The sequence below is a fragment of the Protopterus annectens genome, chromosome 10.part0, assembly GCF_019279795.1.
Source record: "Protopterus annectens isolate FY-2018-M chromosome 10.part0, PAN1.0, whole genome shotgun sequence".
Classification (NCBI taxonomy): domain Eukaryota; kingdom Metazoa; phylum Chordata; order Ceratodontiformes; family Protopteridae; genus Protopterus; species Protopterus annectens.
The window spans coordinates 779,848,629-779,873,900 of record NC_056744.1 but is presented as its reverse complement, the minus strand read 5'-3'; the positions used below and the strand labels follow the sequence as shown (position 1 = coordinate 779,873,900).

General features: G+C 38.7%; 1 protein-coding gene across 1 annotated transcript in view; it reads left to right on the top strand.

The window, feature by feature from the left end:
- IL12RB2 (interleukin 12 receptor subunit beta 2) overlaps positions 1-25,272 on the top strand; it is a 581,203-nt gene that overhangs the window by 144,715 nt on the left and 411,216 nt on the right. The window contains exons 3-5 of the mRNA XM_044085599.1: positions 809-1,084; positions 4,252-4,366; positions 9,597-9,775. Of these exons, the coding sequence (XP_043941534.1) occupies positions 809-1,084; positions 4,252-4,366; positions 9,597-9,775 (570 nt within the window). The remainder of the gene's footprint in view (positions 1-808; positions 1,085-4,251; positions 4,367-9,596; positions 9,776-25,272) is intronic.

Genomic DNA, 25,272 nt, shown 5'->3' with positions numbered 1-25,272 from the left:
CCTTCTTTTACCCAAGGCTTGAATCATGGAATGGCTGAGTACTCACTATATTAGCACCCACACTAAAGAAGTGCCCTTCAACACAAAGATGGTTCTGTCACATTCATGTTGAGCCAAAACTATCTTTTTGTGCAAGTTAACGTGTATTACTCAGTCACTACTGAAAAGACATATCTGTATGTGGCCAAATGGATAATTCATTTGTCAAGTATATTTACTTGTTTATATCTTGTTTAAGTTTATTTAAGGAAGTGCAATGAGTTTTATTCATTGTTTAGTGTTCTTTCTTCTGCATCAGATTCCTGTTTATTATTTGCCCTTATTTCAATGTTCTATTTCATTTAATCCTTTTAGGATTGTAAAGCTGGCTAGACCTTTTAAGTCACACAACATGTAAAAGATGAAAAGTATCTTAGCAGTACTGAGCATCAGGCATTGTTGAGTCTGTTGTTAGATGCGGCACAACAAATGAGACTGTTGCAACTCTGAAACTAAATATGCACACAGTTGTGTGCAGACAGCTGATTTTTATTTTCTGCTTTTGTAATCACCCTAGTTAAAATAAACAAATGTGCTTTCAGAATTTAAAATTCAGAAAAGAATAACTAGTGTTAGATCTTTTGTTGCTCATATTGTTTGTGTTTTATACGTATTTATGTTGTCATTTAGTTTTATTATCTAAAACTGATTTATTCTCTAGTGAAACAGATTATAAAGTATTTGAAGTCTTATTATAAAGTATTAATGATTACATTGTGGCCATTCCTTGATATTATCTATCTTACTTGTGTAACTTATTATGTTTTAGAGAGTGTCAAAGGTGAAGGTTCATGTGTCCCCAAAGAAATGACTGTGCCTATTGGGTCAAAAGTCAACGTAACCTGCTCACTCGGAGATCACATGTCATCATGCCAGGTAGCCTTCTTTCGGGGTGAAATGATTGTTTCATCAAAAAACATTGTAACTTCTAATTCAACAACAGTAGAAATAAAGGCTGTTGCTGGTACTAACACAGTGGTTTGTAAAGAGAAGTGTGGACAGAGTACGATGAAGCTGGTCTGTGGGATTGACATTTTTTCAGGCAGTAAGTATGATTCTACTTGAAAAATTATTTGCATGCATTAAAGATGATATCATATGTAAAGTATCAGTGACATTTTGTTTATCTATATAGTTCACATCCTCAATCCAGTAAACTGTAGCTTTGAAATCATGTTGCTGCATACGCATGCTGTTATATAGCGCTCATGACAGTGACATATAATATCCAGGTTTAATTTGATGATGTTGTATGCATTCTAAAAGTGTGAATCTATTCTAGAAAACTATGGTGCACTGTCCATTTACTATAGTCATATGACAGAGCAGCAACATTTGATGTTTGCTTGAACTTCGTCAGCTGGTCATCAGATCATTTCACAATTTAAGACTCAGTAATATATGTCTGACTATAAAATATGATCTGAAAAAGGTAAAGTATTGAGCTTCTGTTGAAGAGAAAATTATTATACAAAAAGATAAAAATATTTCTCCAGAGCACCAGAACTTGAGTAATAGTTTGTTATACAAAATGTGTGCAAAGCAGAGTACACCATTCACTACATCCTCTACATTTAATAGCTGAGAAGGATGGAGATGCATATAACCAAAGCCTACAGAACCAGCCAAACCTCATTCTAAAACCATTTATATTAAATGAAGCAGTTGTTATGACAAGACACAGGAAAAAAGCATGCATAAAGTGCAACATCCAAGAAATGTAAATTCTGTAGATTTAAAAGCAAGAAAATATGAATTAAAAATATTAGCTATAAAATATATTTCTGATATGGACATCTTGACCTAGAGAGTAGAAGAAGAAATATTACATTGTCATAGTAGAGAGAGCAGTCTGGCATTTAGTGGAGTGGTTTAAGGATCTGAGCTGTTAATGAGCTGTTACCTGTGGTCAAAAGGTACACTTCTTTTTCCTTACCCAGACAGTGCTCCCAAGTTGCCCCTTAAAAGGGACACTTTGCCCAGTGGGCTTACCCTGTTAAATTGATAAAATAAAAAAATAGAGGGTCTGCAGTTGGTTAATAGTACAACAGACTCAATAGATTACTTAGAAGGAGATAAATGAGCACCTGGGACTTCTGTGACATAGCTCATCTTAAGGTGGTATTTGGAGGTATACATAATCTGAAATCATGGAAAGAATTTAATTGTTGAAGGAAAAAATGCAGCTAATTACAGAAAAAGAAAACTATAGAACACATATTACCCATCATACAAACATAAATGAGATATTTTAAAAGGCCTGTTACACTGTGTATAGGTGGCAGGAGTATGCCAGAAGTAAAAAAAAAAAAAAAAAAAAAAAAACAATAAAATAGATTCAAGAACAGAACTATATTGGTAAACTAATGAAAGGAGAACACCCTGACTGTAACTTTAAGTATAAGTTGAGGGTTTGAACAGACAAACAGCAAAATGCAAGGCTTCCAAGTCAAAATGACATTTTCAGAAGAAAATGTGAGATCACTTTTATGTATCTGAACACAAAAAAAAAAAATAGATTGCAACTCTTCAGATTAAGATTAACATTTTAAGAAAGGTAGAACTTTATACATACAAGTGGAATATTTAATATTTTGTATATAATTTTGACAGCTTTATTTATTTTAAAGAGGATAGGATTATATTTTATTTAAGTGTTATTTTAAAATGTTTGTGATGTCACTGTATGTGTAACTGGTCAGAGGTTATTCAAATGGTTCTTTTTTAATGCAGCTGGTTCTATTGAAGTCTAAATGATAAATGGATGAAAGCACTAAACAATTTTGTTGTTTTTTAAGTATTTTACTATAATAAACTATATTTATGGACAATGATAGAGGCTTGGTAATTTTTTGGCGAGGTAGCATTTATTTTTGTTCAATTTTAATAAAAAATAACTCAGTATGTTCACCCATGGGGATATGTCTGCTGGCCACCTTTCAGAATTCTCACCTCTCATCATGAGCTCATGAGTGATACTTATCTCCTGCATAATGTCTTGGCAATCTATGAGGTAGTTTAATGGACCGAGATTCTGATAGGCCTCTTGGTCATTGTTGCTTGATACTTGTACATGGCGCATAACATGACATGCTTTTGTTATATTACAAGTAATGTCACATAGACACATTTTTATATGTCCTTGTTAAGTTCTAGTTTAATCTGGGAACAGTTTAATGACCTCAAACCAGAGTGGAAAGTTTTAAGAAGAATTTCACTATGATAGCCTGAAATGGATGAAAGATTCTTAGAGTTTAAAAACAAGTATTAAGAGTAACAGAGACCTGGAAGTAAATAGAATGGGGAATTTACCTTGTAAATATTAATGGAGAACCTTTAATATTTGTTTTCCAAACCAGAGAAACAACATCAAGATAAAAGAATACCATCAAAAAATAAAAAGTGGGTTAATGGTTTAAGTGGAAAACTGCAGCCACTTGCAATGCAGAGTTTCAGGACTGTGCTTGAGGCAGCTGAGTTACAAAAACAAAAAACACTCTGTTAAGTAATAAGAAGGAAAACATTTACAGAACTGGACTGGTAATTTGATGGCTATATCTGGATCTGGTATATTACAATCTAGAGAAATGGTAATGAAATTATATGCAGATTTAGGGAGGAAATCATTCAAATGCTTGTTGGGACAGAAGAATACACTGAGTACAGGAATTTAATTGGGGGACGACTTGTAAATCTGAAGATAGAAGCAAGACTGCCAGAAAGACTTGAATCAGTAAATTGTAGTACAATGAAAAACCTATACAGATACATTCTATAAAAATAAAACTAAAGAGCCTGGAAGCTTTAACTGAAATGTGCTTTTAAAAGAAAGTTACTTAGGTTAGTAAGGTCAGCAGTGACCAGCAGATAAAAGGATGCCCTACTGATGTCTTAAGTGCATCAGTGATGTGGTATCACCTTTCATCAAGGCAAAACAAACCCATTGTTTTCAATTTCAGTAGCGCAGACTTTAAGAAAATAAGACAGTGCCTTTGAGAATGCACTGGCAAGTGATTCATTCTGTGTTAGTGACATATTTAATCATTTGTGTTATGCAAAATGCATTTTTGTCATCTCATAGCACATTTGCTGCATCTTATCCTTGTTTTCTTAAACTGCAGATCTTGAAGACAGCATGCCAAGTATGCTATAGTTACCAATATTTTTGTCTGTGTGCCTGAGCATAAAAAATGTGCTGTCACTTATTTTCAGACCCTCCAGATGTACCTACAAACCTGCGTTGTATTCAGTATGGACAGTATGGAAACGTTATCTGCACCTGGGAAAAAGGAAGACACACACATATCAAAACAAAATATTACCTGTGGTAAATCATTTACAGCCTTCATTTAAAGTTGGTTTTATTAATAACCAAGTCTACAATGTACACTAAAAACAGCTATGCAACTTTTTCATTAGCTGAATGAGGTGTAGACATGTTCATTTGTGTTCACTGTTATAACAAATGGAGAAACCTCTGTGGATATTTTCATATAAATGGAACCAACAAGAAAACTTGATGGTAGAAGACACTGTGGTTCATTAGAGGTTATTGCTATTAAAAAAATAAATTTTGTCAAGTCAGGAGTCTGCAAGAACAAACACTGAATGAATAAATGAAATTAAATTCACTGGGTAAATCTGTAGGAAAGCTGTGCTTCAGCAGGAAGCAGGTAAACTATGGTATTTCTTGGTTACAGCTAACACTGGGACACATAGATAGTGTGATTTTTATTAGAATAACACAGGTTTCACAGCTGCTCAAGCTTTCTAACAAACAGGAATCCTTCAACAGGAGATAAACCCAAATTTGGTTACAGGTAACAAAATAAGTTACAAAGCCTGTAACTTTGGCTGGGATTCATAGAAATGTACTGCACATCTGTGCAAGGTTTGTACAGCTATGAGGCACTGTAAGGTAATATGGGGTGTCATTATATATCCAAAGTGAAACGGGCACCACATATATTACGTTAGTTGCAATTCAGGGTACATAAAGGAAAAGAGCAACAACTAAATAGGCACAGCCATGCAGTGAAACTCACAACATGACTCTTTCACATACCAGTATCAAATTGTGTGATCTCACAAGAGTCAAAAGCTCACAGTCACTACATCTCAAAAATATAGCAGAACATGTAGTGACTAGGCTGTGTTTGATAGCACATCTGAGGACAGGATGCTACAAAGTACCACAGAAAGCTATAAGTATGTGCAGTTATAGTGCTATGGTGTCCCCATATATAGATATCTATCAGATGCTTAAAAGTGGAAAAAGAGGTGTACAGGAAATAAGAAAAGGGAAAAGCAGAAAGCAGACGGTCACACAGAATGATATCATATGGGATTGTGCAGAATGGGGAGGCTGGTAGAACAATGTTTTTTGAAGAAATATGATCTTACTTTTGCTTCAGATACAGAGAAAAGAAGATTAGGACAGTTGAAAAGGAAAGCAACATAAGGAAAAAGGGATAAGATATTTCATAGGGGTAGATACACACACAGAACAATGGTTGTGCACACACTAAGATAGGGAAACCTGCAACAGATGGACACAAATAGAGGATTAACAAACAGTGATGGGGAGGGGCACACAATGCACAGAAAATGGGACGTGACACAAGAGGAAGAGAGCACTCATAACTGCAGATAGTGTGGAGTATGAGTGCTAGTGTCTTGTCCAACATCTCAGCCCAGAGGTACATCACAGTGATCCATCACTATATAATGGATCAGAGTGGCCAGTGGTATAAGTCACACCCTTCCTCATGGCCCCATGGTTGAAGCTAGTTGGGTGAACAAATCTGCTATCCATTGCAGGAGGTACCTACACCAAATATCTGAACCTGTGGTTCCTCTTGTACTGAACAGGAATGCTATTGCAACAACACATCATCAGTAGGGTAAAACTAACCTGTCTCATGATGGTCTAACCCCAGCTCATGTTACCTATTAGTGCGTGAACAATCCAATGCTTGGTGAATTCTGCTTCACAATGATAGGTAGAGCTGACATCGAAGGATCAAAAAGTGACATCACTATGAATGCTTGGCTGCCACAAGCCAGTTATCCCTGTGGTAACTTTTCTGACACCTCTTGCATAAAACACAAAAAGGCAGAAGGATCATGAGGCCTTACTTTCATGGCCTGTATTCATACTGAAAATCAAGATCAAGCAAGCTTTTGCCCTTCTGCTCCATGGGAGGTTTCTGTCCTCCCTGAGCTTGCCTTAGGGCACCTATATTGCTCTTTGACAGGTGTACCACCCCAGTCAAACTCCCCACCTGACACTGTCCCCAGAGCAGGTCATGCCTGGATGCCAGGATGCTTAGAGCCAGAAGCGAGATCCCCGGTGGGGCTCAACCCCCATCTCACCAGGTAAGTGAAAAAATGATACACATGCTCACTGCTTTTTCTACTACAGCCTCCATCTCCTGCACCAGATGTGGCTGGTCCGTGTCAGACAATGGTGCTAGGCTACCTGTTGGTGAGAGGCCAGAGCCCCTTCCACTGAGGAACTCCCAGCCTCATTTCCCTTATGCTGCCTGGCAACAGCCTTAGAAAGGGCAGGATATGGTGAAGGTGCGTACTGAGTAAATCTATCATCTTGAGATACCATGTGAAGTTCACCATTAATGACTCTGTCTTGATGCTGAACTGAATAACTTTAAATTCCATGTCAGAATTAAAGAGTGGAACTAACCATGGCTGGCTGCAAGAATCTTCTGCATCCTGTAGTAGGGCTATACAATTAGTGTCATGTCCTGTTCATGCTGAAAAATGAAATGTTATATCAGGCAGCTGTGACAAGTATATGACAAGATGCCAGACCAATAGATACCAAATCACAGCCCCAGATATATATCGCCTTAAGTGTGTGGCAGGCAGCTGACAAGCATGTTTCCCTTATGCATGCAAAATGACACAGTTAGACAGGGAGACACACAAGGTAGTGTGCAGTTACTGTGAGATGGTGTAATGTAACTCCCATCCCCATAACAAGTCCCCTCAGAAACAGACATCAAATGTAGTTGGTATATTACTTTAAGTGGCTCCACCATCTATACCTCACAATGAAGAAATATACAACAGCAAACACATATTCACTGAGCTGAACTGGACAAATACCCTCAAGTAGCAACAACAGTCTCAAGCATAAAATTGGATAAGAGAGGTACAATGTTTTCTACATACAATGCTATTTGGGGAAATATGCTCCCCATACATGAAGACGGTCAGGAATATGGTGCCTCTGGTGATCACATTACAATGCCTCTGCTGTTCCCATGTCCTAATGAGTCTTATGGCTGAGTACAGCTCCTCAGACATGTTATAACGGGCATCAATTTTATAGAACTCACCATCATGGGGTTACAGGATTTGAGCAGACTGAACACATGTTCTATGATGTTATGGGATTTTGCATGTGCAATGTTACACTTAAGTTCAAGTTCTGTGGGTTCTGTTCAAGTATCCTAAACCAGGACTCCTGTAAGTATCATCTAAAGCAGATTATTGATGAATGTGAAGTGTTAATACATTTGGGCACACTATAAATGTAGTTGTTTACATTATTAAATTTAACCACAATGCCTGCACTTGTGAACTCTGTGGCCCTGCGGAATGTCACTGTTCAGGGACTAGTAATATAGATGAAATGTGTGCCATACATGAGACTGATGCAAACTGCCTAGATGTTATGCAGACACATTGGTTCAGAAGCATACCTGGCTCAACCAGCGCTCTGTGCCAGTACCATGAACTAGCCCCCCCACTCGTCAAATTAACAAAAAAAAAAAGTACTTTACTGTATTAAGCTGATCATTTATTATAGAACCACTCCCCACCTCCGACTCCAGTGGATGTTCCTTCTACTGGCTTACCAACCAGGTGGTCAGATGCACAACTCAACACCTTTCCCTCCTCCCCAGTTCCAGACCCTCCTTGAACACATTTTATTAAAAAGAAAATGAATAGTAATTTTTTCTTTTAAACTGTAGCAAACTGCTTACTTCAAATGTAGCAAGCACTTGCTACAGTTTATATCTTACCTGCACAGAGTGCTACAATGCTCATTTTTGGTTGAAAAAAAATTTGTTTCATAAACTGTAGCAAACTGTTTGCTACAAATGCAACAAACAGTTGCTACAGTTTATACCCTACCTGCATGGAGTACTATGGCTTTCATGTTTTCGTTAAAAAAAAAAATCTTCTTATAAACTGTAGCAAACAGTTGCTACAGTTTATACCCTGGCTGCATGGAACTCTACACTACTTAGGTCTGACAGCAAATGCAATACTGGATTTTAAAAGCTAGTCAGGCATTATAGATCGGGATCGGCTGGCTGTGTTCTTCATGAATTACAAAGAGAGCCGGCACCACACCTGAGCACCCTGTTCAATCACAGCCTCATCTCAGGCTTTGTTCCTATTGAATGGCGCACTGCTACAGTCATCCCACTCCACAAAGGGGGAGTGAATACAGACCCTTGGAACTACTGCCCCTTTTGCTTGACGAGTCTGATATGTAAGGCTATGGAGCGCATCATCACGGACCTTATAAATAGGCACAAAGGGAATCTCCAAACTCTGGACCCCACGCAGTTTGGGATTGTGAAAGGTAGATCATGCCTGCTCAACCTGATAGACTTCTTTGAGTCTGTCACCAGAGCTGTGGATGAGGGCAAGGTAGTTCACACAGCCTACCTAGACCTTGCCAAGGTCTTCGACACCATCCCTCACTCAGGAATCATAGACAGACTCACTAAACTAGGCATAAACCCCTATGTCATAAGATGGGTTGCCAACTGGCTCACTGACAGAACCCACACTGTGAAAGTAGCGGACACCAAATCTGATTACCGACCAGTTACAAGTGATATCCCACAGGGATCAGTCCTGAGTCCTCTCCTGTTTGGCATCTACTTCTCTGAAGTTCAAGCCAACACAAAGGGACTCTGGTTGACCAAGTTCACAGATGATTGCAAACTGGGAACCATTATTGATTCTCCAACTGATGTGGACATCCTACAAAAAGGCCTCACTGAGACCAATGACTAGTGCCAGAACCATGGCCTTAAGCTCAATGCCAAAAAGTGCATTGTTATTCCCTATGGGAAAAACTCAGTGCCCGTGAACTACCACATAGGCGGTAGTCCACCACACACCGAAGGTGTGGTATGAGACATGGGGACACAGGTTGACAGTGGCTTTCCTCTGGACTCCACTTTCCATGTATGGCTTGCAAATCTGCAGAGAATACTCAAGGTGTGACCTGATCAGAGCTCAGTAGACTACAACAGTTATTTCTTTGTGTCTGGCATCTATCTCCCAGAACATGCACCCCAGCATTCTGTCTGTTGCTACCATGGTCCTCTAAAGCTCAGAAGTTTAAGATTACTAAGGTGGTGTGCACAGCTTTGGTAAATTCAGTGCAGTTAAAGAAAGATTATCCTTAGGATGATTATCCTTAAGATGATTTTGCTGATGTAGTAACTGATGGTTAAAAGAGCCAAAATATTTTTGTTGACTGAACTTTGTATTTCCATTTGTTTCAGGTTAAAAAACAACACACATTCATTACATTTTAAAGAAGAAAATAAAAATAATATATTTGGTTCTGCGCATATCTCTGAACATCTGACTTATGAATCGAATTATACAGCTTGGGTAAATGTCTCAAACAAGATTGGAGAAGTAACGTCAGGATATTTCCATTTCACACTCAGTGACATAGGTATGTAGATTTGTTTTGATTTCACTTCTTGATCATAACAACAGGAGCATTATAACTCATTAGTTTCTTCCATAACTAGTAAACCCATAGTTTTTTTTTCATTCTTGGTTTGACTGGGTGAGTGTGTATCCAAATATTTTTTAGTCATGACCCAGGAGGAAAAAAAAACACAAATATCATAGTACAATACAAAAAATAAAGTATAATATACAGCCAATTGGATTCAACACTGCAGGTTCCCAGTTGCTCATACTTCACTCCATAACTGCAGTAGCTGAATGTCTACGCCACTATGTGGCTACAGTGTAATTCACTCTGAAGATATACAATGCAGAAGGATATCCAGAGTATTAACTTCCAGTATTTAACATCATTTTAGGTGCAACTATGGAACTTGATTCACCAAAATTATCAGCAAAGAGCTTCATAGGAGAAATCATTCTGGTCCTATCAAAAAACTTTGATATGGAGTTACGTAGTTGGCTAGTGCATTCCCTAGAAAGTACTGTTTTTCCATCCTGTCATTATCATGTGACTTTTGAGTTATCTAAAAAAAATAAGTCACAGGCAGTAAACTGGAAGAGCAAATTGCGTTACTGCTCCCAGTGAATATTTGAATATCCTAAAGATCAATACTTGGTAAACTGCTCTAAATTCTCTTGGTGGATGGAATGACCCACCACATTAGGACTGCCATACCTATCTGGTATGCAGATGTCTCTGTCTCTGATACTCTGGCAAGTCTCATGAGTTTGCTTGCTTCCTACCTCAGACATCCTTTCACTCTCTGCAAACATTGTTAAGTAGTTAAGGCATTCAGTGGAATCCCTCCAAAACTAAATATATGCTGTTCTCCCTCTTATCTCATCCTTCTTCATTACCCTCTAACAGCTTGGATGATGTGGCCCAGGCAGGTATGACCCTAGCCCTGAGCAGCATCCTACCATTGCCCAGAATGATAAGCAGTACAAGCAGAAAATGATTGACGCCAACAATTGGCTACGTTTCTGGTGTCATTCTAAGGGGATCCAGTATCTGTCTGCTTGGGATGACATGACTGACAGACCTCAATGCTTTGCCAGAGACGGCCTGCATCTGTTGCCCCTGGGTTTCTGGATACTGGCTAAGGCTCTTGCCACCCCTATAGTGCCTTTTTTAGATGATGTTCCAAAGACCAAATTACCACCATAACAGCTATAAATAAATGCAATTTGAGGGTCATGCTGCTCAACACAAGAAGTCTAAATCTCAAGATGCACTTGCTCGAAGCACTCCTCAAAATGGAGAACATAGACATTTGTGCTGTAACGGAGGCCTAGTTTAAAGCAGTACAAAGCACCCCTGTGCTACCAGGCTATAACTTATTCCACACCTTTCTGCCCCAGAACATGGACCGAAGCTCCAAAGGCAGTGGTGTCTCCATATTCATAAAGGATATGTACACCTCCAGACTAGTAGCCCAGCATAACGCATCTGAGATACTTCAGGAACAACTAACATTGGGTAAGATGGCAATTCAGGTCGTAGCCTGCTATAGGTCCCCAACCATGTCTCAAGACTCTCACTCCATATTCCTAAGCACCCTGGAAACTATTATGGTCCAACCCAACACTCTCATACTAGGTGACTTCCAGGACCCCACCATCAACTGGGAAAATGACTTATGCACCAATACACTGGCTCAATGCTTCCTCAAATTCATCAGTTCCAATGCCCTGGACCAGCTCATTCTTACCCCCACTAGAGGAAGCAACATCCTTGACCTGGTTATTACTAACATGGGCAACCGTTGCTCTACACCAATAGTTAATTCCTCCCTGGTTAGACCCAACCACAAACTAATCACCATAGAAATCCACATCTCACCCACACCCCCCGTAAAGGTAACCACCTTGAAAAACTACTCCAAAGCGGTCTTTCGGCTCCTAAAAACAGAAGTGGCTAACTTTACATCACCCACGTCAATGGAAAATAGATCCATGACTGCTGAATCATACACAAATGCACTGTACGAACATGTACATAAATACATGGAACTAGCCATACCCAACAGAACCAAGACAATCTCCTCCAAAAAGAGGAAATCAGTCTGGTGGTCCCCTGCCATTAATAAATTCTACAATAGAAGGAAGAAACTGTTGCAGAAAAGGATGAAGTCCCAAGACTGGAAAACTCTCTTATTAGCCTCAACAAAAAGTTGAGATCCCTCATCAAAACCTCTGAAGCCAGCTATGAAGGCAGAATTGTGGCAGACACTAAAAGCAACAACAAAGCCTTCTATAGTTATATCAAGAATCTCCATGGTAATACCCAGGTTTGCTCTGAGTTACTGCACAATGGTACCCCCTATACTGAGCCAACAGATATTGCAACATACTGGCCGACAGATTCAGTGCCAACTTTACCCCTCTCTCCCCCCCAAAGGACCAATCACAATACCGGAGGAATGCCAGTCACCCAGCATTACTGCAGCACAGGTTAAAGGTGCATTGTCCAAGGCCAAGAATACAGCTTCCATGGGACCTGACAATATCCCTGGATGTGTTCTACATGAACTACAAAGTGAACTGACACCACATCTGTGTGCCCTGTTTAATCACAGCCTCACTTCAGGCTTTGTCCCTACTGAATGGCACACTGCTACAGTCATCCCTCTCCATAAAGGGGGAGTGACTACAGACCCTGGGAATTATTGCCGCATTAGCCTAATGAGTCTGATATGTAAGGCTATGGAGCGCATCATCATGGACCTAATTAACAAGGATATAGGGAATCTCCAAACTCTAGATCCCACTCAGTTTGGTTTTGTGAAAGGTAGGTCATGCCTGCTCAACCTAGTTGACTTCTTTGAGTCAGTCATAAGAGCTGTGGATGAGGGCAAGGCAGTTGATACACCCTACTTCAATCTGGTCAAGGCCTTTGATACCATTCCCACTCAGGAATTATTGATAAACTCACCAAACTAGGCATCAACCCCTATATCACTAGGTGGGTTGCAAATTGGCTCACAGATAGAGTCCACAGTGTGAAAGTAGTGGACTCCAAGTCAGACTGCTGACCAGTCATGAGTGAAGTCCCACAGGGATTGGTCCTAGGTCCTCTCCTGTTTGGCATCTACTTCTCAGAAGTCCAGGTCAACACAGAGGGACTCTGGCTGACCAAGTTCGGAGACAACTGCAAGCTGGGATCCATTATTAACTTCCCAAGTGATGTAGACATCCTACAGAAAGGCTCACTGAGACCAATGACTGCTGTTGAAACAATGGCCTTAAGAGTAATGCCAAAACATGTGTCATCATCCCCTTTGGGAAAAACTCAGTTCCCACTAATTACCACATCGATGGGAGCCCACTGAACACTGAAGGCGTTATAAGAGATCTGGGGACACAGGTTGACAGTAACCTCTTTTTTGACCACCACATTGCCACTGTGTTCAGAAATCCTTCTATGTGGCACATCTCATTACCAAAGGTTTTGCATCCAGGAAGAAAGAGGTCATCATCTCTCTCTGCTCTTCCCTCATTAGGCCAGTCATCGAGTATAATGCCCCATTTGGCATGTACCTCACTAGACACATGCAACAGCTGGAAAGACCACAAAAGTACCTCATGAATAGGATCCTAGGCCTTAAACACATGTCCTACATGGACAGACTCAAAAAACCCCAGCTATTCTCTGTCTCATATTGTCTACTAAGTGGCGATCTATGCTTGACTTACAAAGCCATGTCTGACCCAGCTCTATTAGAAATGCTACATCTAAAGAAATTCCAATCCCTCCACACCACACGCTCCAGAGACCTCAACCTCTTTACCATAATCAAAAGAATATGCTGGAGGGGCAGGTTCATAACCAAGAGACTGCCCATGCTTTGGAATAGACTTCCCATACATGTCAAGCAGAACACCTCACTGACCCTCTTCAAGAAAAATTTTGATGAGTGGATGGTAAATAGAAAGTTCACCCAGGGGATCACTCCAATGGCTCTACTTGATAGAGGCACTGGGAACTAAAGTCGGGTGGCACGATGCAAGGGCACTTCTATGGGCTAGGCTTGTAAAGGTAACGGCCATTAGCCTAGTACATATTTATGAACCTAGAAACCTAGGATTACATTTTCTAAAAGTTCATTTTATCAAAGCACTTGATTAAACACTTACAGAAGAAGTAGAGTTTGCTGTTTTTTTTGGAGTTATCCTCAGTAACCTGCTCTTTTACCAGCACTAAAGTATTCTCTCACCTTTTGACAAATTTAATCTCACCATTGCAATAAAAATAGAAGATGTGAAGAAAGACACAACAGCCTTAATCAACTCTTTTTTCTCTCTCTACATAATCTTGTTTGCAGATCTCTCAACTGTCCCTGTTTGCAGGAATGTCTGTATTCACAGACTTGATTTACCCCTTGACACAGTTTTTTAAATCTCCTCATCACATGTGATTGTTGAAGCTATCTAGTACACGGAAAGGCACAGTACATGACCAACATATTAGTTGCACAGATAATTTAAAAGAAAAAGAACAAACATCTTCTATCTCTCTTCATCAGATGCAAAAATACATAAATAACTTTGTGTGGTAGAATTTTTCAGTAAAGTTCATTAAAGTCTACCAATTTTATACTGGCTGTTTGATAATGTGCTCATATTTTCCATCATTTTGTCAGTCTCGCTTTTTAAATATGTGTTTTTCAGTAGTATCTCACATTCCTACTGGAAGATGGAAGAGTTATGTTCTATTTGGTATTCAGTTCTAATGCTAATTAGATGTCCATACGTTTTGATGGATCTACTTACTTTTCAAGGGCCTTTGTAAGTATTTTCACTGCCTGCAAGTTTAAATGTAAATTGACAGGCTTATATTTAACCATTACTTTGCCATCATTTTTGCCTCACAAATACCTCCATAGATGAAATTATTCTTCATTATTTGGCACTGTTATGTGGGGAGCAACCTTTCACCCAGAATTTTAGAAAATCTATGTAGCATCTTATTAACATTCCTAAATTTATCAGTAAGCATGAGTATTTAATACTTCTGGTTTGCACTGGCAAACTATAGAATAAGATCTCTCATAAAATAAGGAGTTTACATTATAGGAATGCATCCACGGCCCTACAATCTGCCCTCCTTCTTACCATCTGGAAATGCAACTGTATCGACACACATAGGTAAACCTCATTTACTAAATGTAACTGTATGAACACACATACGTAAAACTCAACATAATGCTCATAGCTTCTCCACTATAAAAGTTTATTAAATGCAACTGCATCAACACACATAGTTAAACCTCAACATAATGGTCATATCGACTGCATTGTACAAATTTACTAAATGCAACTGTATCAACACACATAGGTAAACCTCAATATAATGGTCATAGCTTCTCCACACTACAAATTCATTAATGCAACTGCATCAACACACATAGGTAACCCTCAACATAATGGTCATTGCTTCTCCACTATAAAAATGTACTAAATGCAATTGCATCAATACACATAACCTCAACATAATGGCCATATCGACTGCAATGTACAAATTTACTAAATGCAACTGTATCAACACACATAGGTAAACCTCAATATAATGATCATAGCTTCTCTACTCTGCAAATTTACTAAATGCAACTGCATCAACACATATAGGTAAACCTCAACATAATGGTCATACCATCTGCAATGTACATATTTACTAAATGCAATTGTATCAACACGCATAGGTAAACCTCAATATAATGATCATAGCTTCTCCACTCTACAAATTTATGAAATGCAACTGCATCAACACACACAGGTAAACCTCAACATATGGTCATAGCATCTCCACTGTACACATTAACTAAATGCAACTGTATCCACACAGATAGGTAAACTCAACATAATGGTCATAGCTCCTCCACTGTACACATTTACTAAATACAACTATATCAACACACATAGGTAAACCTCAACATAATGGTCATAGCTTCTCCACTATACAAATTTACTAAATGCAACTGCATCAACACACATAGGTAAACCTTAACATAATGGTCATAGCTTCTGCACTGTACACATTTACTAAATGCAACTGAATCAACACACATAGGTAAATCTCACTATAATGGTCATAGCTTCTCCACTCTACAAATTTACTAAATGCAAGTGCATCAGCACACATAGGGAAACCATAGCATTATGCTCATAGTTTCTCCACTGTACAAATGTACTATTTCAATTGTGCTGTGTACTACCATATCTCATTTCTGTCCTGCAGTGGTTCATTCATGATGCAATCATGTAAAGTTTTGTGTATGTCTGTTTACACAGTTCTGATGTTTTTCTTCTATTGTGTAACTTACCCGGGCTCTTCATATCTACTGTCATGTTATGCCTCCAGAAATTGTAACACCTTGTCAGTCGACAATCTGCTTTCTGGTCTTGTAGTATATTACATGCCCAAACTGTTTGCTTTTTTGTGTTTGGAACTATCTAATTGGGACTCCACTGAAAAGAGGGCATCCAAGCTGGAAATTTCAACTCAACAAATGTCAATGGACAAATAAACAATACATGCATGCATTCAGACATACATACATCTATGCCTGCATACATACATACACACACACACACACACACACACACACATATATATATATATATATATATATATATATATACATACATACGTACATATATACTTTCACCCTCTTATAAATTATATTTGCTGTAGGCAAGCCAATAGTCACTGCTTTATGAAGCAGATACTGTAGTACATCAGAGAGCAGTGGAACATTTATGACAATACTTTTGCTCTCCAAAGCATAAACAAACCCTAAGAACCTTGTGGTCTGGTTAAGACAATAAAGTGCTGTTTCCCTCCCCCTGTCCAACTACAACAGCGAGGTTACAAATATATCCTATCTAACCGCCATTGTTTTCAAAACCCCAGTGCTCCTGGACCCAATCGGCTGCATCCTGAATTGCATGGTATGTAATACACAGTTTTGGCTTATTGTCTTAACAATTTATGGTTCCCATCCATCCCGTTGTCAGCGGGACACTCATGGATTAAGCTACCTTATCCCATTGCCCATTGTATCAAGTAGTGGGACCTGAAAAGTCCCACTTTTGCGATCGCACTGAATTGCCGTGGAAAAGTCGCAATTACTTTTGGCTTTTTCACGGAAATTCACTTACGTCACCAACCCAGACCTGCAGGCAGAGCTGACCCCTGTTAGGTCCAGGTGCTTTAAATTGTGCAGTAACTGGCTGTAATTTATGAAGGGAGTGGGGAATGGGGCAGGAAGAGCCCTACAAAGATCGCTGCTGTAGAGCGGTTTATTTTACCACTTCTACAGCCTCTATGAAAAGTAGCAGAGACAGTTTTTTTTAAATAGCTGAGATAGCCAGCAAACAGCTAAGCAAGCTAGACAGCTACAGAGCCAATTCTATTAGAAACAGAACAAACATCTGAGGGAAAAATCTGGATAGTCTGTAAAAATCTGTACAGTTGAGAGGTGTACAGCCAGCCAACCATTCATGCATCAGTGCAGCCATCCATCCATCTAGTCACTCCAGCAGCCAGACAGCTAACCACTGCAGTGACCAGCCATTCATCCAGTTACTCCCATCCAGCTAGCCACTCCAGCAGCCAGTCAGCTAACCACTGCAGTGACCAGTCATTCATCCAGCTACTCCCATCCAGCTAGCCACTCCAGACAGCCAGCCAGCCATCCATTCATTCAGCCAGTCATTCGTCCAACCAGCCATCTAGCCACTCCAGCCAGCCAGCCATTCATTCAGCCAGTCATCCAAACGCCCATCCAGCCAGCCAGCCACTCCAGGCAGCCAGCTAGCCACCCCAGCAGCCAGCCAGCTGTTGTACCCATAACTGCATCTCTGTCACCATGCATGTGGTGATGTCATGGTAGTGGGTGTGGCCAGTGTCATAATGGCCACACTCCCATGTCCCACTTTGGCCCAATTAAAAGGTGCAACCCTATAACAATTTGCAACTGTTTTTGTCAGTTATATCATGGTGAAATTGCTGGATTGTTGCTAAGCATGAATACTTGTTCAGGACTTTGTAGTATTGCTATTTATCTGCTTTTGTCCCACTATAAACGTCGCAGCTGTAATGCTGAGCATTTTTGGAATGTAGATTAGCGACTGTGTATTGTTTGCTACTTTAAATGAAAATGCTACTATTCTAGATTAGCGACTGTGTGCTGTTTGATACTTTAAGTTAAAACCCTACTATCCCAAACTACTTTTGCCTTTTTAAACTACTGAATTTGCTAGGTGCACTCTAATAAGACTACCACTGTGCTGTTATAAGTATTATAACATTGTTTAGCTAATGATACTATTAAGGCCACTCCTGAAGGTTATTACTGCTCTGTTGAAGACAATTCTTGCCATTCTTGAAGGTTATTACTGCTTTGTTGATGACAAACTAAAAATGTTCATTTAAGCTTTGTGGAAAACAAAATAAAAATGTTCATTTAAGTGTAATATTTTACTGGCTGAAATACCTTCTACTTATTACATGCTCTAATGTTTGTATCTATTAACAGGTATTAGACCCCTATATCTATTCTCATCCTGAAAGGCTTGCAACAGTCGAAGGAAACCTCCCTGCTGAAAACTATCTGGAACTTTTCCTGCTCTGTCCCTCAACATTGAAAAAGAATGGCTAAGGGTACTATCACCATTATATTGTCTGGTTAATCTGTATTAATAAGCCAGACTGGGTCTATAACACCACTAGATATCCCTGAAAAACCCGTGAGTAAACCTACATTATTTTAATTGGCTCTACTCCCAACAACTAACCCTAGAGCTATATATGGTACTATAACTATATTTCTGAAGACCCTAGCCCTTAAACCTGAAACACCAACTGAAAACCAGCTTAAGAACACTAGTGTTTTACCAGTGGACTAAAAAGGTAAAATACTTATATAGCTAAAAAAACACTAATACGATATTCTGAAGTCCAAATTAAAAGAAAAAGAACAAGGTTAACTTACTTTAAATCTCTATTGTACTTCCAAAACATACACAGACCCTAAGAATCTTGTGGTCTGGTTAAGACCCACTCCGCTCCCACCCATGCCCGCAATTCCCACCCGCCTCCAGTACTGCTAAAGTTATAGTACTAAAACCATACCCCCACTTTCTAAAACCAATCAACAATAACCAAGTCATTAAAAAGACACTCCAATGCTTACCTCATCTAACGTATCTAACCTGGATGCAAATCAATATCTATACACTGCCTCTGCTACTTGCAATGACACCACTCAAAATATTGCTAATATATTCCCTGCTACCTTTGATGTTCATCCCATATCTTCTCACAGCCTATGAATATAATAACTACCTAGGTTTCCACTACCCAAGAGGCCAAACCATCACTCCTATAGCACCATATAAGTTTGATCATTTAATAAATCCCCACACACCTAACTCCCCACCTACTAGGCACCTCCAGCCCATTACAACCAGATATATCAACCCTAAAGCCAAAATATACCAAAGTCTAATAATTCAATTCTTAAAGCTCACAATAAAATTACAATGCAACCTCACAATTGCTGGAGACATCCACCCTAACCCTGGCCCAACCTCATCTGCTGACTCTAGGTCCAACTCTACTTGTCCCACTACTATGCACACTTTAAACAAACCTCCAAACTCACTCTTGGTTAGTCACCTAAACATTAGAAGTGTAAATAATAAGATTCGGCACCTTCATGCCCTCTTGGATGTTCTTTCCCCAGATATACTATGTCTTACTGAAACCTGGCTCAAACCTTCTACTTCAGACAATGAGGCAATTCCACCAGATTATAACATTCTAAAGCTCGACTATACCAATAAGAAGGAGGTGGGGTACCTGTTCTTTATAAATCTATGGTTGAGTTGTTAAATGATCCCTCCCCCATTTCCCCAAGTTGACAATGCTGAAATTCTTATCACTAAGCTGCATATTGATAAGAATAAATGTATAAATATCGTCTGTGTTTATATTCCCCCAGGTAATAATATTAATACCCTAGAAGATATTCTATGTTGGCTGTCTAGTAACTATCCACAAGAAACCATTGTTCTTTGGGACTTCAACATAGACTGGAACATCTGTTCCTGTGAACCTCCTACTCTCCATATAAACCTTTACAGATTTACACAGGTCATATCATCCCCCACTAGGATCAATAAACCCATCAATAAAGAAAGTACCCTGGACTGGATATTCATTAATAATCATCCCCACAAGTACAAGACAGGGACCCTACCTGATGATATAAGTGATCACTTTCTTACCTATATAATCAGGCACAAAGCTTATATCCCCAACCAACCCACTTATAAAACAATAAGGAACAATAACAATTTCAACTCCAATAATTTCCAAAATTAACTCAAATTATGTAATTAGTCAGTCATGAAGCAACTACCACTTGAAGAAGCTGTAAATTACTTTAATACCAAATTCCTAACCATCCTTGACACCCATGCACCAGCTCGTTCTATTAGAACCAAAGCAAAAGTTGCTCCATGGCTTTCAAAAGAAACCAGACAGAAAATCCTACTTAGAAATAAGGCTTGGACCACCTTGCGTGCCACAAAAGCCCCCATGCATCAACTTAGATATAGACAGTTAAAGAATGACACAAAAAATTCATTATGTTAGACAAGAAAAACTATTATTGTCATCTACAACAGAAACACCAAAACAAACCTCAAAAGTTTTGGGAAGGTATAAGTAAACTTCTTCACCCAGGACAATCCACCACTCCCAACCCCTCAGCTACTAACCCAAAACCCTCAGAAGAAGTTGCCAATACCTTTAACAGTTTCATTACAGAAACCATCCAGCACCTAGCTAACCAACTATTCCCTGGCTGCCCAAATCCGATAGCCATCATACCCAGTTCCCAACTCTCTTTTAACTTTCAATCAGATTCCACGTCACTAGTCCAAGCAATAATTAAGAAATTAAAACCAACCACCCTATCTGTGGATCTCCTCCCTGAAGAATATCTACAAAAAGCTGCAGATGCCATAGCATACCCCATCTCCATCTTGATCAGTAGAACCATATCTGAAGCTTCCATCCCCTCCATCTGGAAGATATCCCATGTTATTCCACTCCACTGAACTGTCAAATTATAGACCCATAGCTATTCTATCACCCATGGCTAAAATTATGGAGGAATGCATCCATAAACAACTACTGAATTATCTCACCTGGAACAATCTCTTGGCTAACTCTCAACACGGCTTCAGACCATTCCATAGTACACCTCACCTTCCTCTCCTTCTCCAACATCATAAACCAATACTGCAACAATAATAAACTTTCCTCAGCCATCTTTCTTGATCTTTCCAAAGCCTTCGATAGGGTAAACCACCAACTACTCATACATACTTTGAAAACCATCTCCCTAGATGACCAGGCCATTCAATGGTTCCAATCTTACCTCAGTGGTAGACAACAGGCTGTTCTATGGTAGAACAAACTATCTACCCTTTTACCTATCACCCTCGGAGTCTCCTAAGGCTCCATATTAAGACCCTTTCTATTTTCCATCTTTATTAATGACATGTATGCATTCATCCCAAATCCAACATGCATTCAATATGCGGATGATTGACTATCTATTAATCCTCCCCTGAACCCTAGCATACAATTATATGAAAAAATGTGTGAGAATGATATCAGGGAGGCAGTAAGGAACAAAAAGAAAACGTATAGTGAAAATAATATGACTAGTGAAGAAATGGAAATTCTGAATATCCTTTGCAACAACACTGAAATTAGGGTAGCTAAACCAGATAAAGGTGGAGGTTTAGTGATAATGAATCTGAATACTTATATGGACAAGATGTTAAATGTATTATACACGGACACATATGATGAAATCAGTATTAATGAAAAGAATGTTGCATATAGAAAAGCAGATGTTGCAATAGAGTAGATGGTATTAAATAAGGACATCACAGAGGAAGAATATATGTTTATGCAAATTAAGCATCCAAAAATTCCTACAATTTTTGGGGTCCTGAAGATACACAAAAATCTTCGGGACCCACCTTTGAGGCTATTAGTAGATGCAAGAGCCTCTAAGACATATCCTATAGCCCGATTCATAGATAGTCAATTGAAGAACGTACTTAAGGACTATTCCTGGATATTAAAAGACTCCTGGGATTGCTTAAGGAAAATTACCATGGATAAATATAGTGATGATTTAATATTTGTCACAATAGATATAAAAGATTTGTTTTCGATAATTCCACATGATATAGGTATAGAGTGGTTCTATGCTTTTTTATGTCAATATACTGACTTAAGACTAAGGGCACTCATGGAATTAGTTTTAGAAACAAACATCATCACATTTGAAGAACAATTGTTTAGGCAAGCCAAAGGAGTGGCTATGGGGGCAGCATGTGCTCCCATTTTTGCAAACGTAGTGTTGGCTTTCTTGGAAAAAGAAATAGTGTTTAAAAGTTTATTTATTGAGGGCTGGACATTCTATGGCCGCATTTAAATGGTATTATTGCTTTTTGGAAGAAAGGTGAACAAGAATTATTAGAATTCTTATAGAGTTCACAAATACAAGTACTAACTTTCTTGAATTCATTAGTAATATAACTAAGGAAGGTGTTAATTACCTAGATATTAGTATAGAAAAAAAATAAGAATAAAAGGGAATTTATGTCTACTATCTATAGGAAGCCGACATACTCCAATACCCTCCTGCATTTTAAAAGTTGCCACCCGACCCATCAGAAAAAATCCTTAGTGAAGGGACAGGGGGTGCACATAGCAAGGATGGTATCAGAAGAAGGGGAATTTAAGCGGCAGTTAGAAGTTTTAAAAAACATGTTGATCAAAAGAGACTATCCATTGTGGTTTATAGAAAATATATTTAAGGAAGTTATTAAAAAAAAGGGAACAAGGTTTCTTTTCCCCTTTATTAGGAAAAATACAGGTGATGGAGTTAAGCAATAGACAGGAGAGTTACAACATTGAGAAATTAGCCATTTTTAAATTTAATAATCACTACTTTGATATAAAAAGGATTAACCCATAATTGGAGTATTTTCAGGGTTAACAGGGAACAACTAGAATTAGTGGGTCCAGCACCTAGAATAATTTACAAGAGAGAACAGAGACTGAAGAACATCCTAGAAAGGAATAGAAATGTGAATAGGAAGGGTAATGGTATGGTGAAATGTGGATTCTGTTTACAATGTAGGGATATTAAAGTTGGGAAAGAGGTAACAGTCCCACATTATGGTAAGATTTATTTGAACAAGAAATACACATGCAGCAGTAAAGCTGTGGTATATCTAGCATTATGTGCCTCATGTCCCTGTTTCTATATAGGGAAAACTATTAATACCTTAAGGACATGAATATATCAGCACAACTATGACATTAGTAAAAAGGATAAGAAAAATGTTTTAGCCGTCCATATTGCTTCACATGAGGGACATAAATTGAATTTTACAGTTATAGACCAGGCTTCTGTGGGTGAGAGAGGGGGTCCACTTAATGATTTTTTAGAACAAAAAGAATTGAAATGGCAACTGAGAACCAATGCTTCAGAGCCCCCGGGTTAAATCGTGCCATCTTAATTAGCTCAATTTTAAGGTTAAGAGCACAATATTTATGTAAATATTGCTCCTTCTGAAATCTTCATACTCTATTTTCATATTCCATATTCATTCTTTATCTGTATTCTTATTTTAGTAATTTTTACAATGTACCATTATGTTTGTATGCTTGTATGCATGTTGTACATCATGGTAGTAAATTATTACATTTTGATACTGTTTTTGTAACAATAGTGGCTGTATATGTAGATGTGTGATGTCAAAAAATATGCTTTGGTTCCTGAGCAATAAGAGAAGTTTCATCATGTACAAAAAGATCAACATATGTAGCATATTAACTAGTAGGAATGGATTTTAATGTAGGAACACTGCTTTAATATTAAATGAAAATAAATGATGTCATCATTTATGGGGATATATAACAGGTGGGGTTTGAGTATTATGTATTCTGATGAAGTTTCTACTATGAGACGAAAGCGCTTAATTAAAGTACTGTGGTGTGGATTCCTGACTCCTATTCTTCATTTGTACTTGGTTTTGGTGGACTGTGATTGGTATTAGCTGCATTAATATTAACAGCTTAATAAACCCCTTTAAGAGGAGTGCACATATGGAATGGGTTAAAAGGCAGAAGGTGGATGTTATATGTGGACAGAAATGCAAGGTTCTGTGAAGGCACTGGCACTTATTGAAGATAATGTGGGATGATCCTCTACTATTCAACCTTAATGAGGTCTCAGAGGCTGGAGAGTTTATTGGTCTGGGAGCAACCCTTGGATGGGTATTAGTTAAGAAAATGGTAGACAATAAGGTTAGATGGATAATAGGGCCTTTCATGCCTCACTGGGGGAGATCATTAGCTCTGTCTGTTGTTCAAATCAAGATAGGCTGGAATTTTTTGCACAATTCTATGGTGCTGTGGCTACCTTAGGGGTGGAGAGCAAGAATATGGTTGTTGGAATGATTTTATCACCACATGTGACTCTGTTTAGATAGGACCCATCCTCACTTGTAGGAGTATATAAAGGCACAGAACGTTTTTAAAGAGTGCTGTAGTCAGAGGGTCTTAATGAATATATGACATTTATTACATCTAGATGAAGCATAATTTACATATATGACCCAATGGAAAGCTCTGCTAGTATTATAGACTACTATTTAGTCACCTAAGTGCATGTTTGGTATACTTTATATCATCCATAGTGACAGTACCCCTTATAGACCATGAAGCAGTGGTTCTGACATTGACTAGAGATGGGCCCGGTGACACTATAAAACAATGGAGGATGGATCCCTTGATTTTGAAGGAACGGTTTTGGTCAGGCGGATTCAAGATAATATGGCTAAGTAACACTTAACTCATGTAAGAGTATGCAGCCAATAGTGAGGTAGGAATTAGTAAAATATGAGTTAAATGTGTTTTTAAGTGGGCAAAAGCCCAGTTAATGGCTAAGTGGGATTGGAAAGTCATGGATTTGGAAGAATAGGTAGAACGTGCTTGGGTAGAATGTAGAAAACACAAGTTCAAAAATCCAAAATTAGTGAGGAACTACAGGAATGTTGTAAAACCCATGAATATGGCAAAGAGAGACAGAGCATCATTGTACTTGGAGAGGGTAAAACTCAGATCTTGAGCAGAGGGGATCAAGTCTAGTAAATTATTAACCCATCCCTATGAACCAGGTTAGGGCCAGATGTACACAGACCCTTACTGTGGGACTTGAATCAAACCACCATCATGGGTTAGTATCACTGGACAGGGATATCAATCCGATCTTCCATGAATTCCATGAATCCCTTTATTTTCAGCTGACTACACACACAAGAGGGAGATGAGAATTTCTCTTGAGTTTCTGTGGGGAGTGCAGCTTCCTC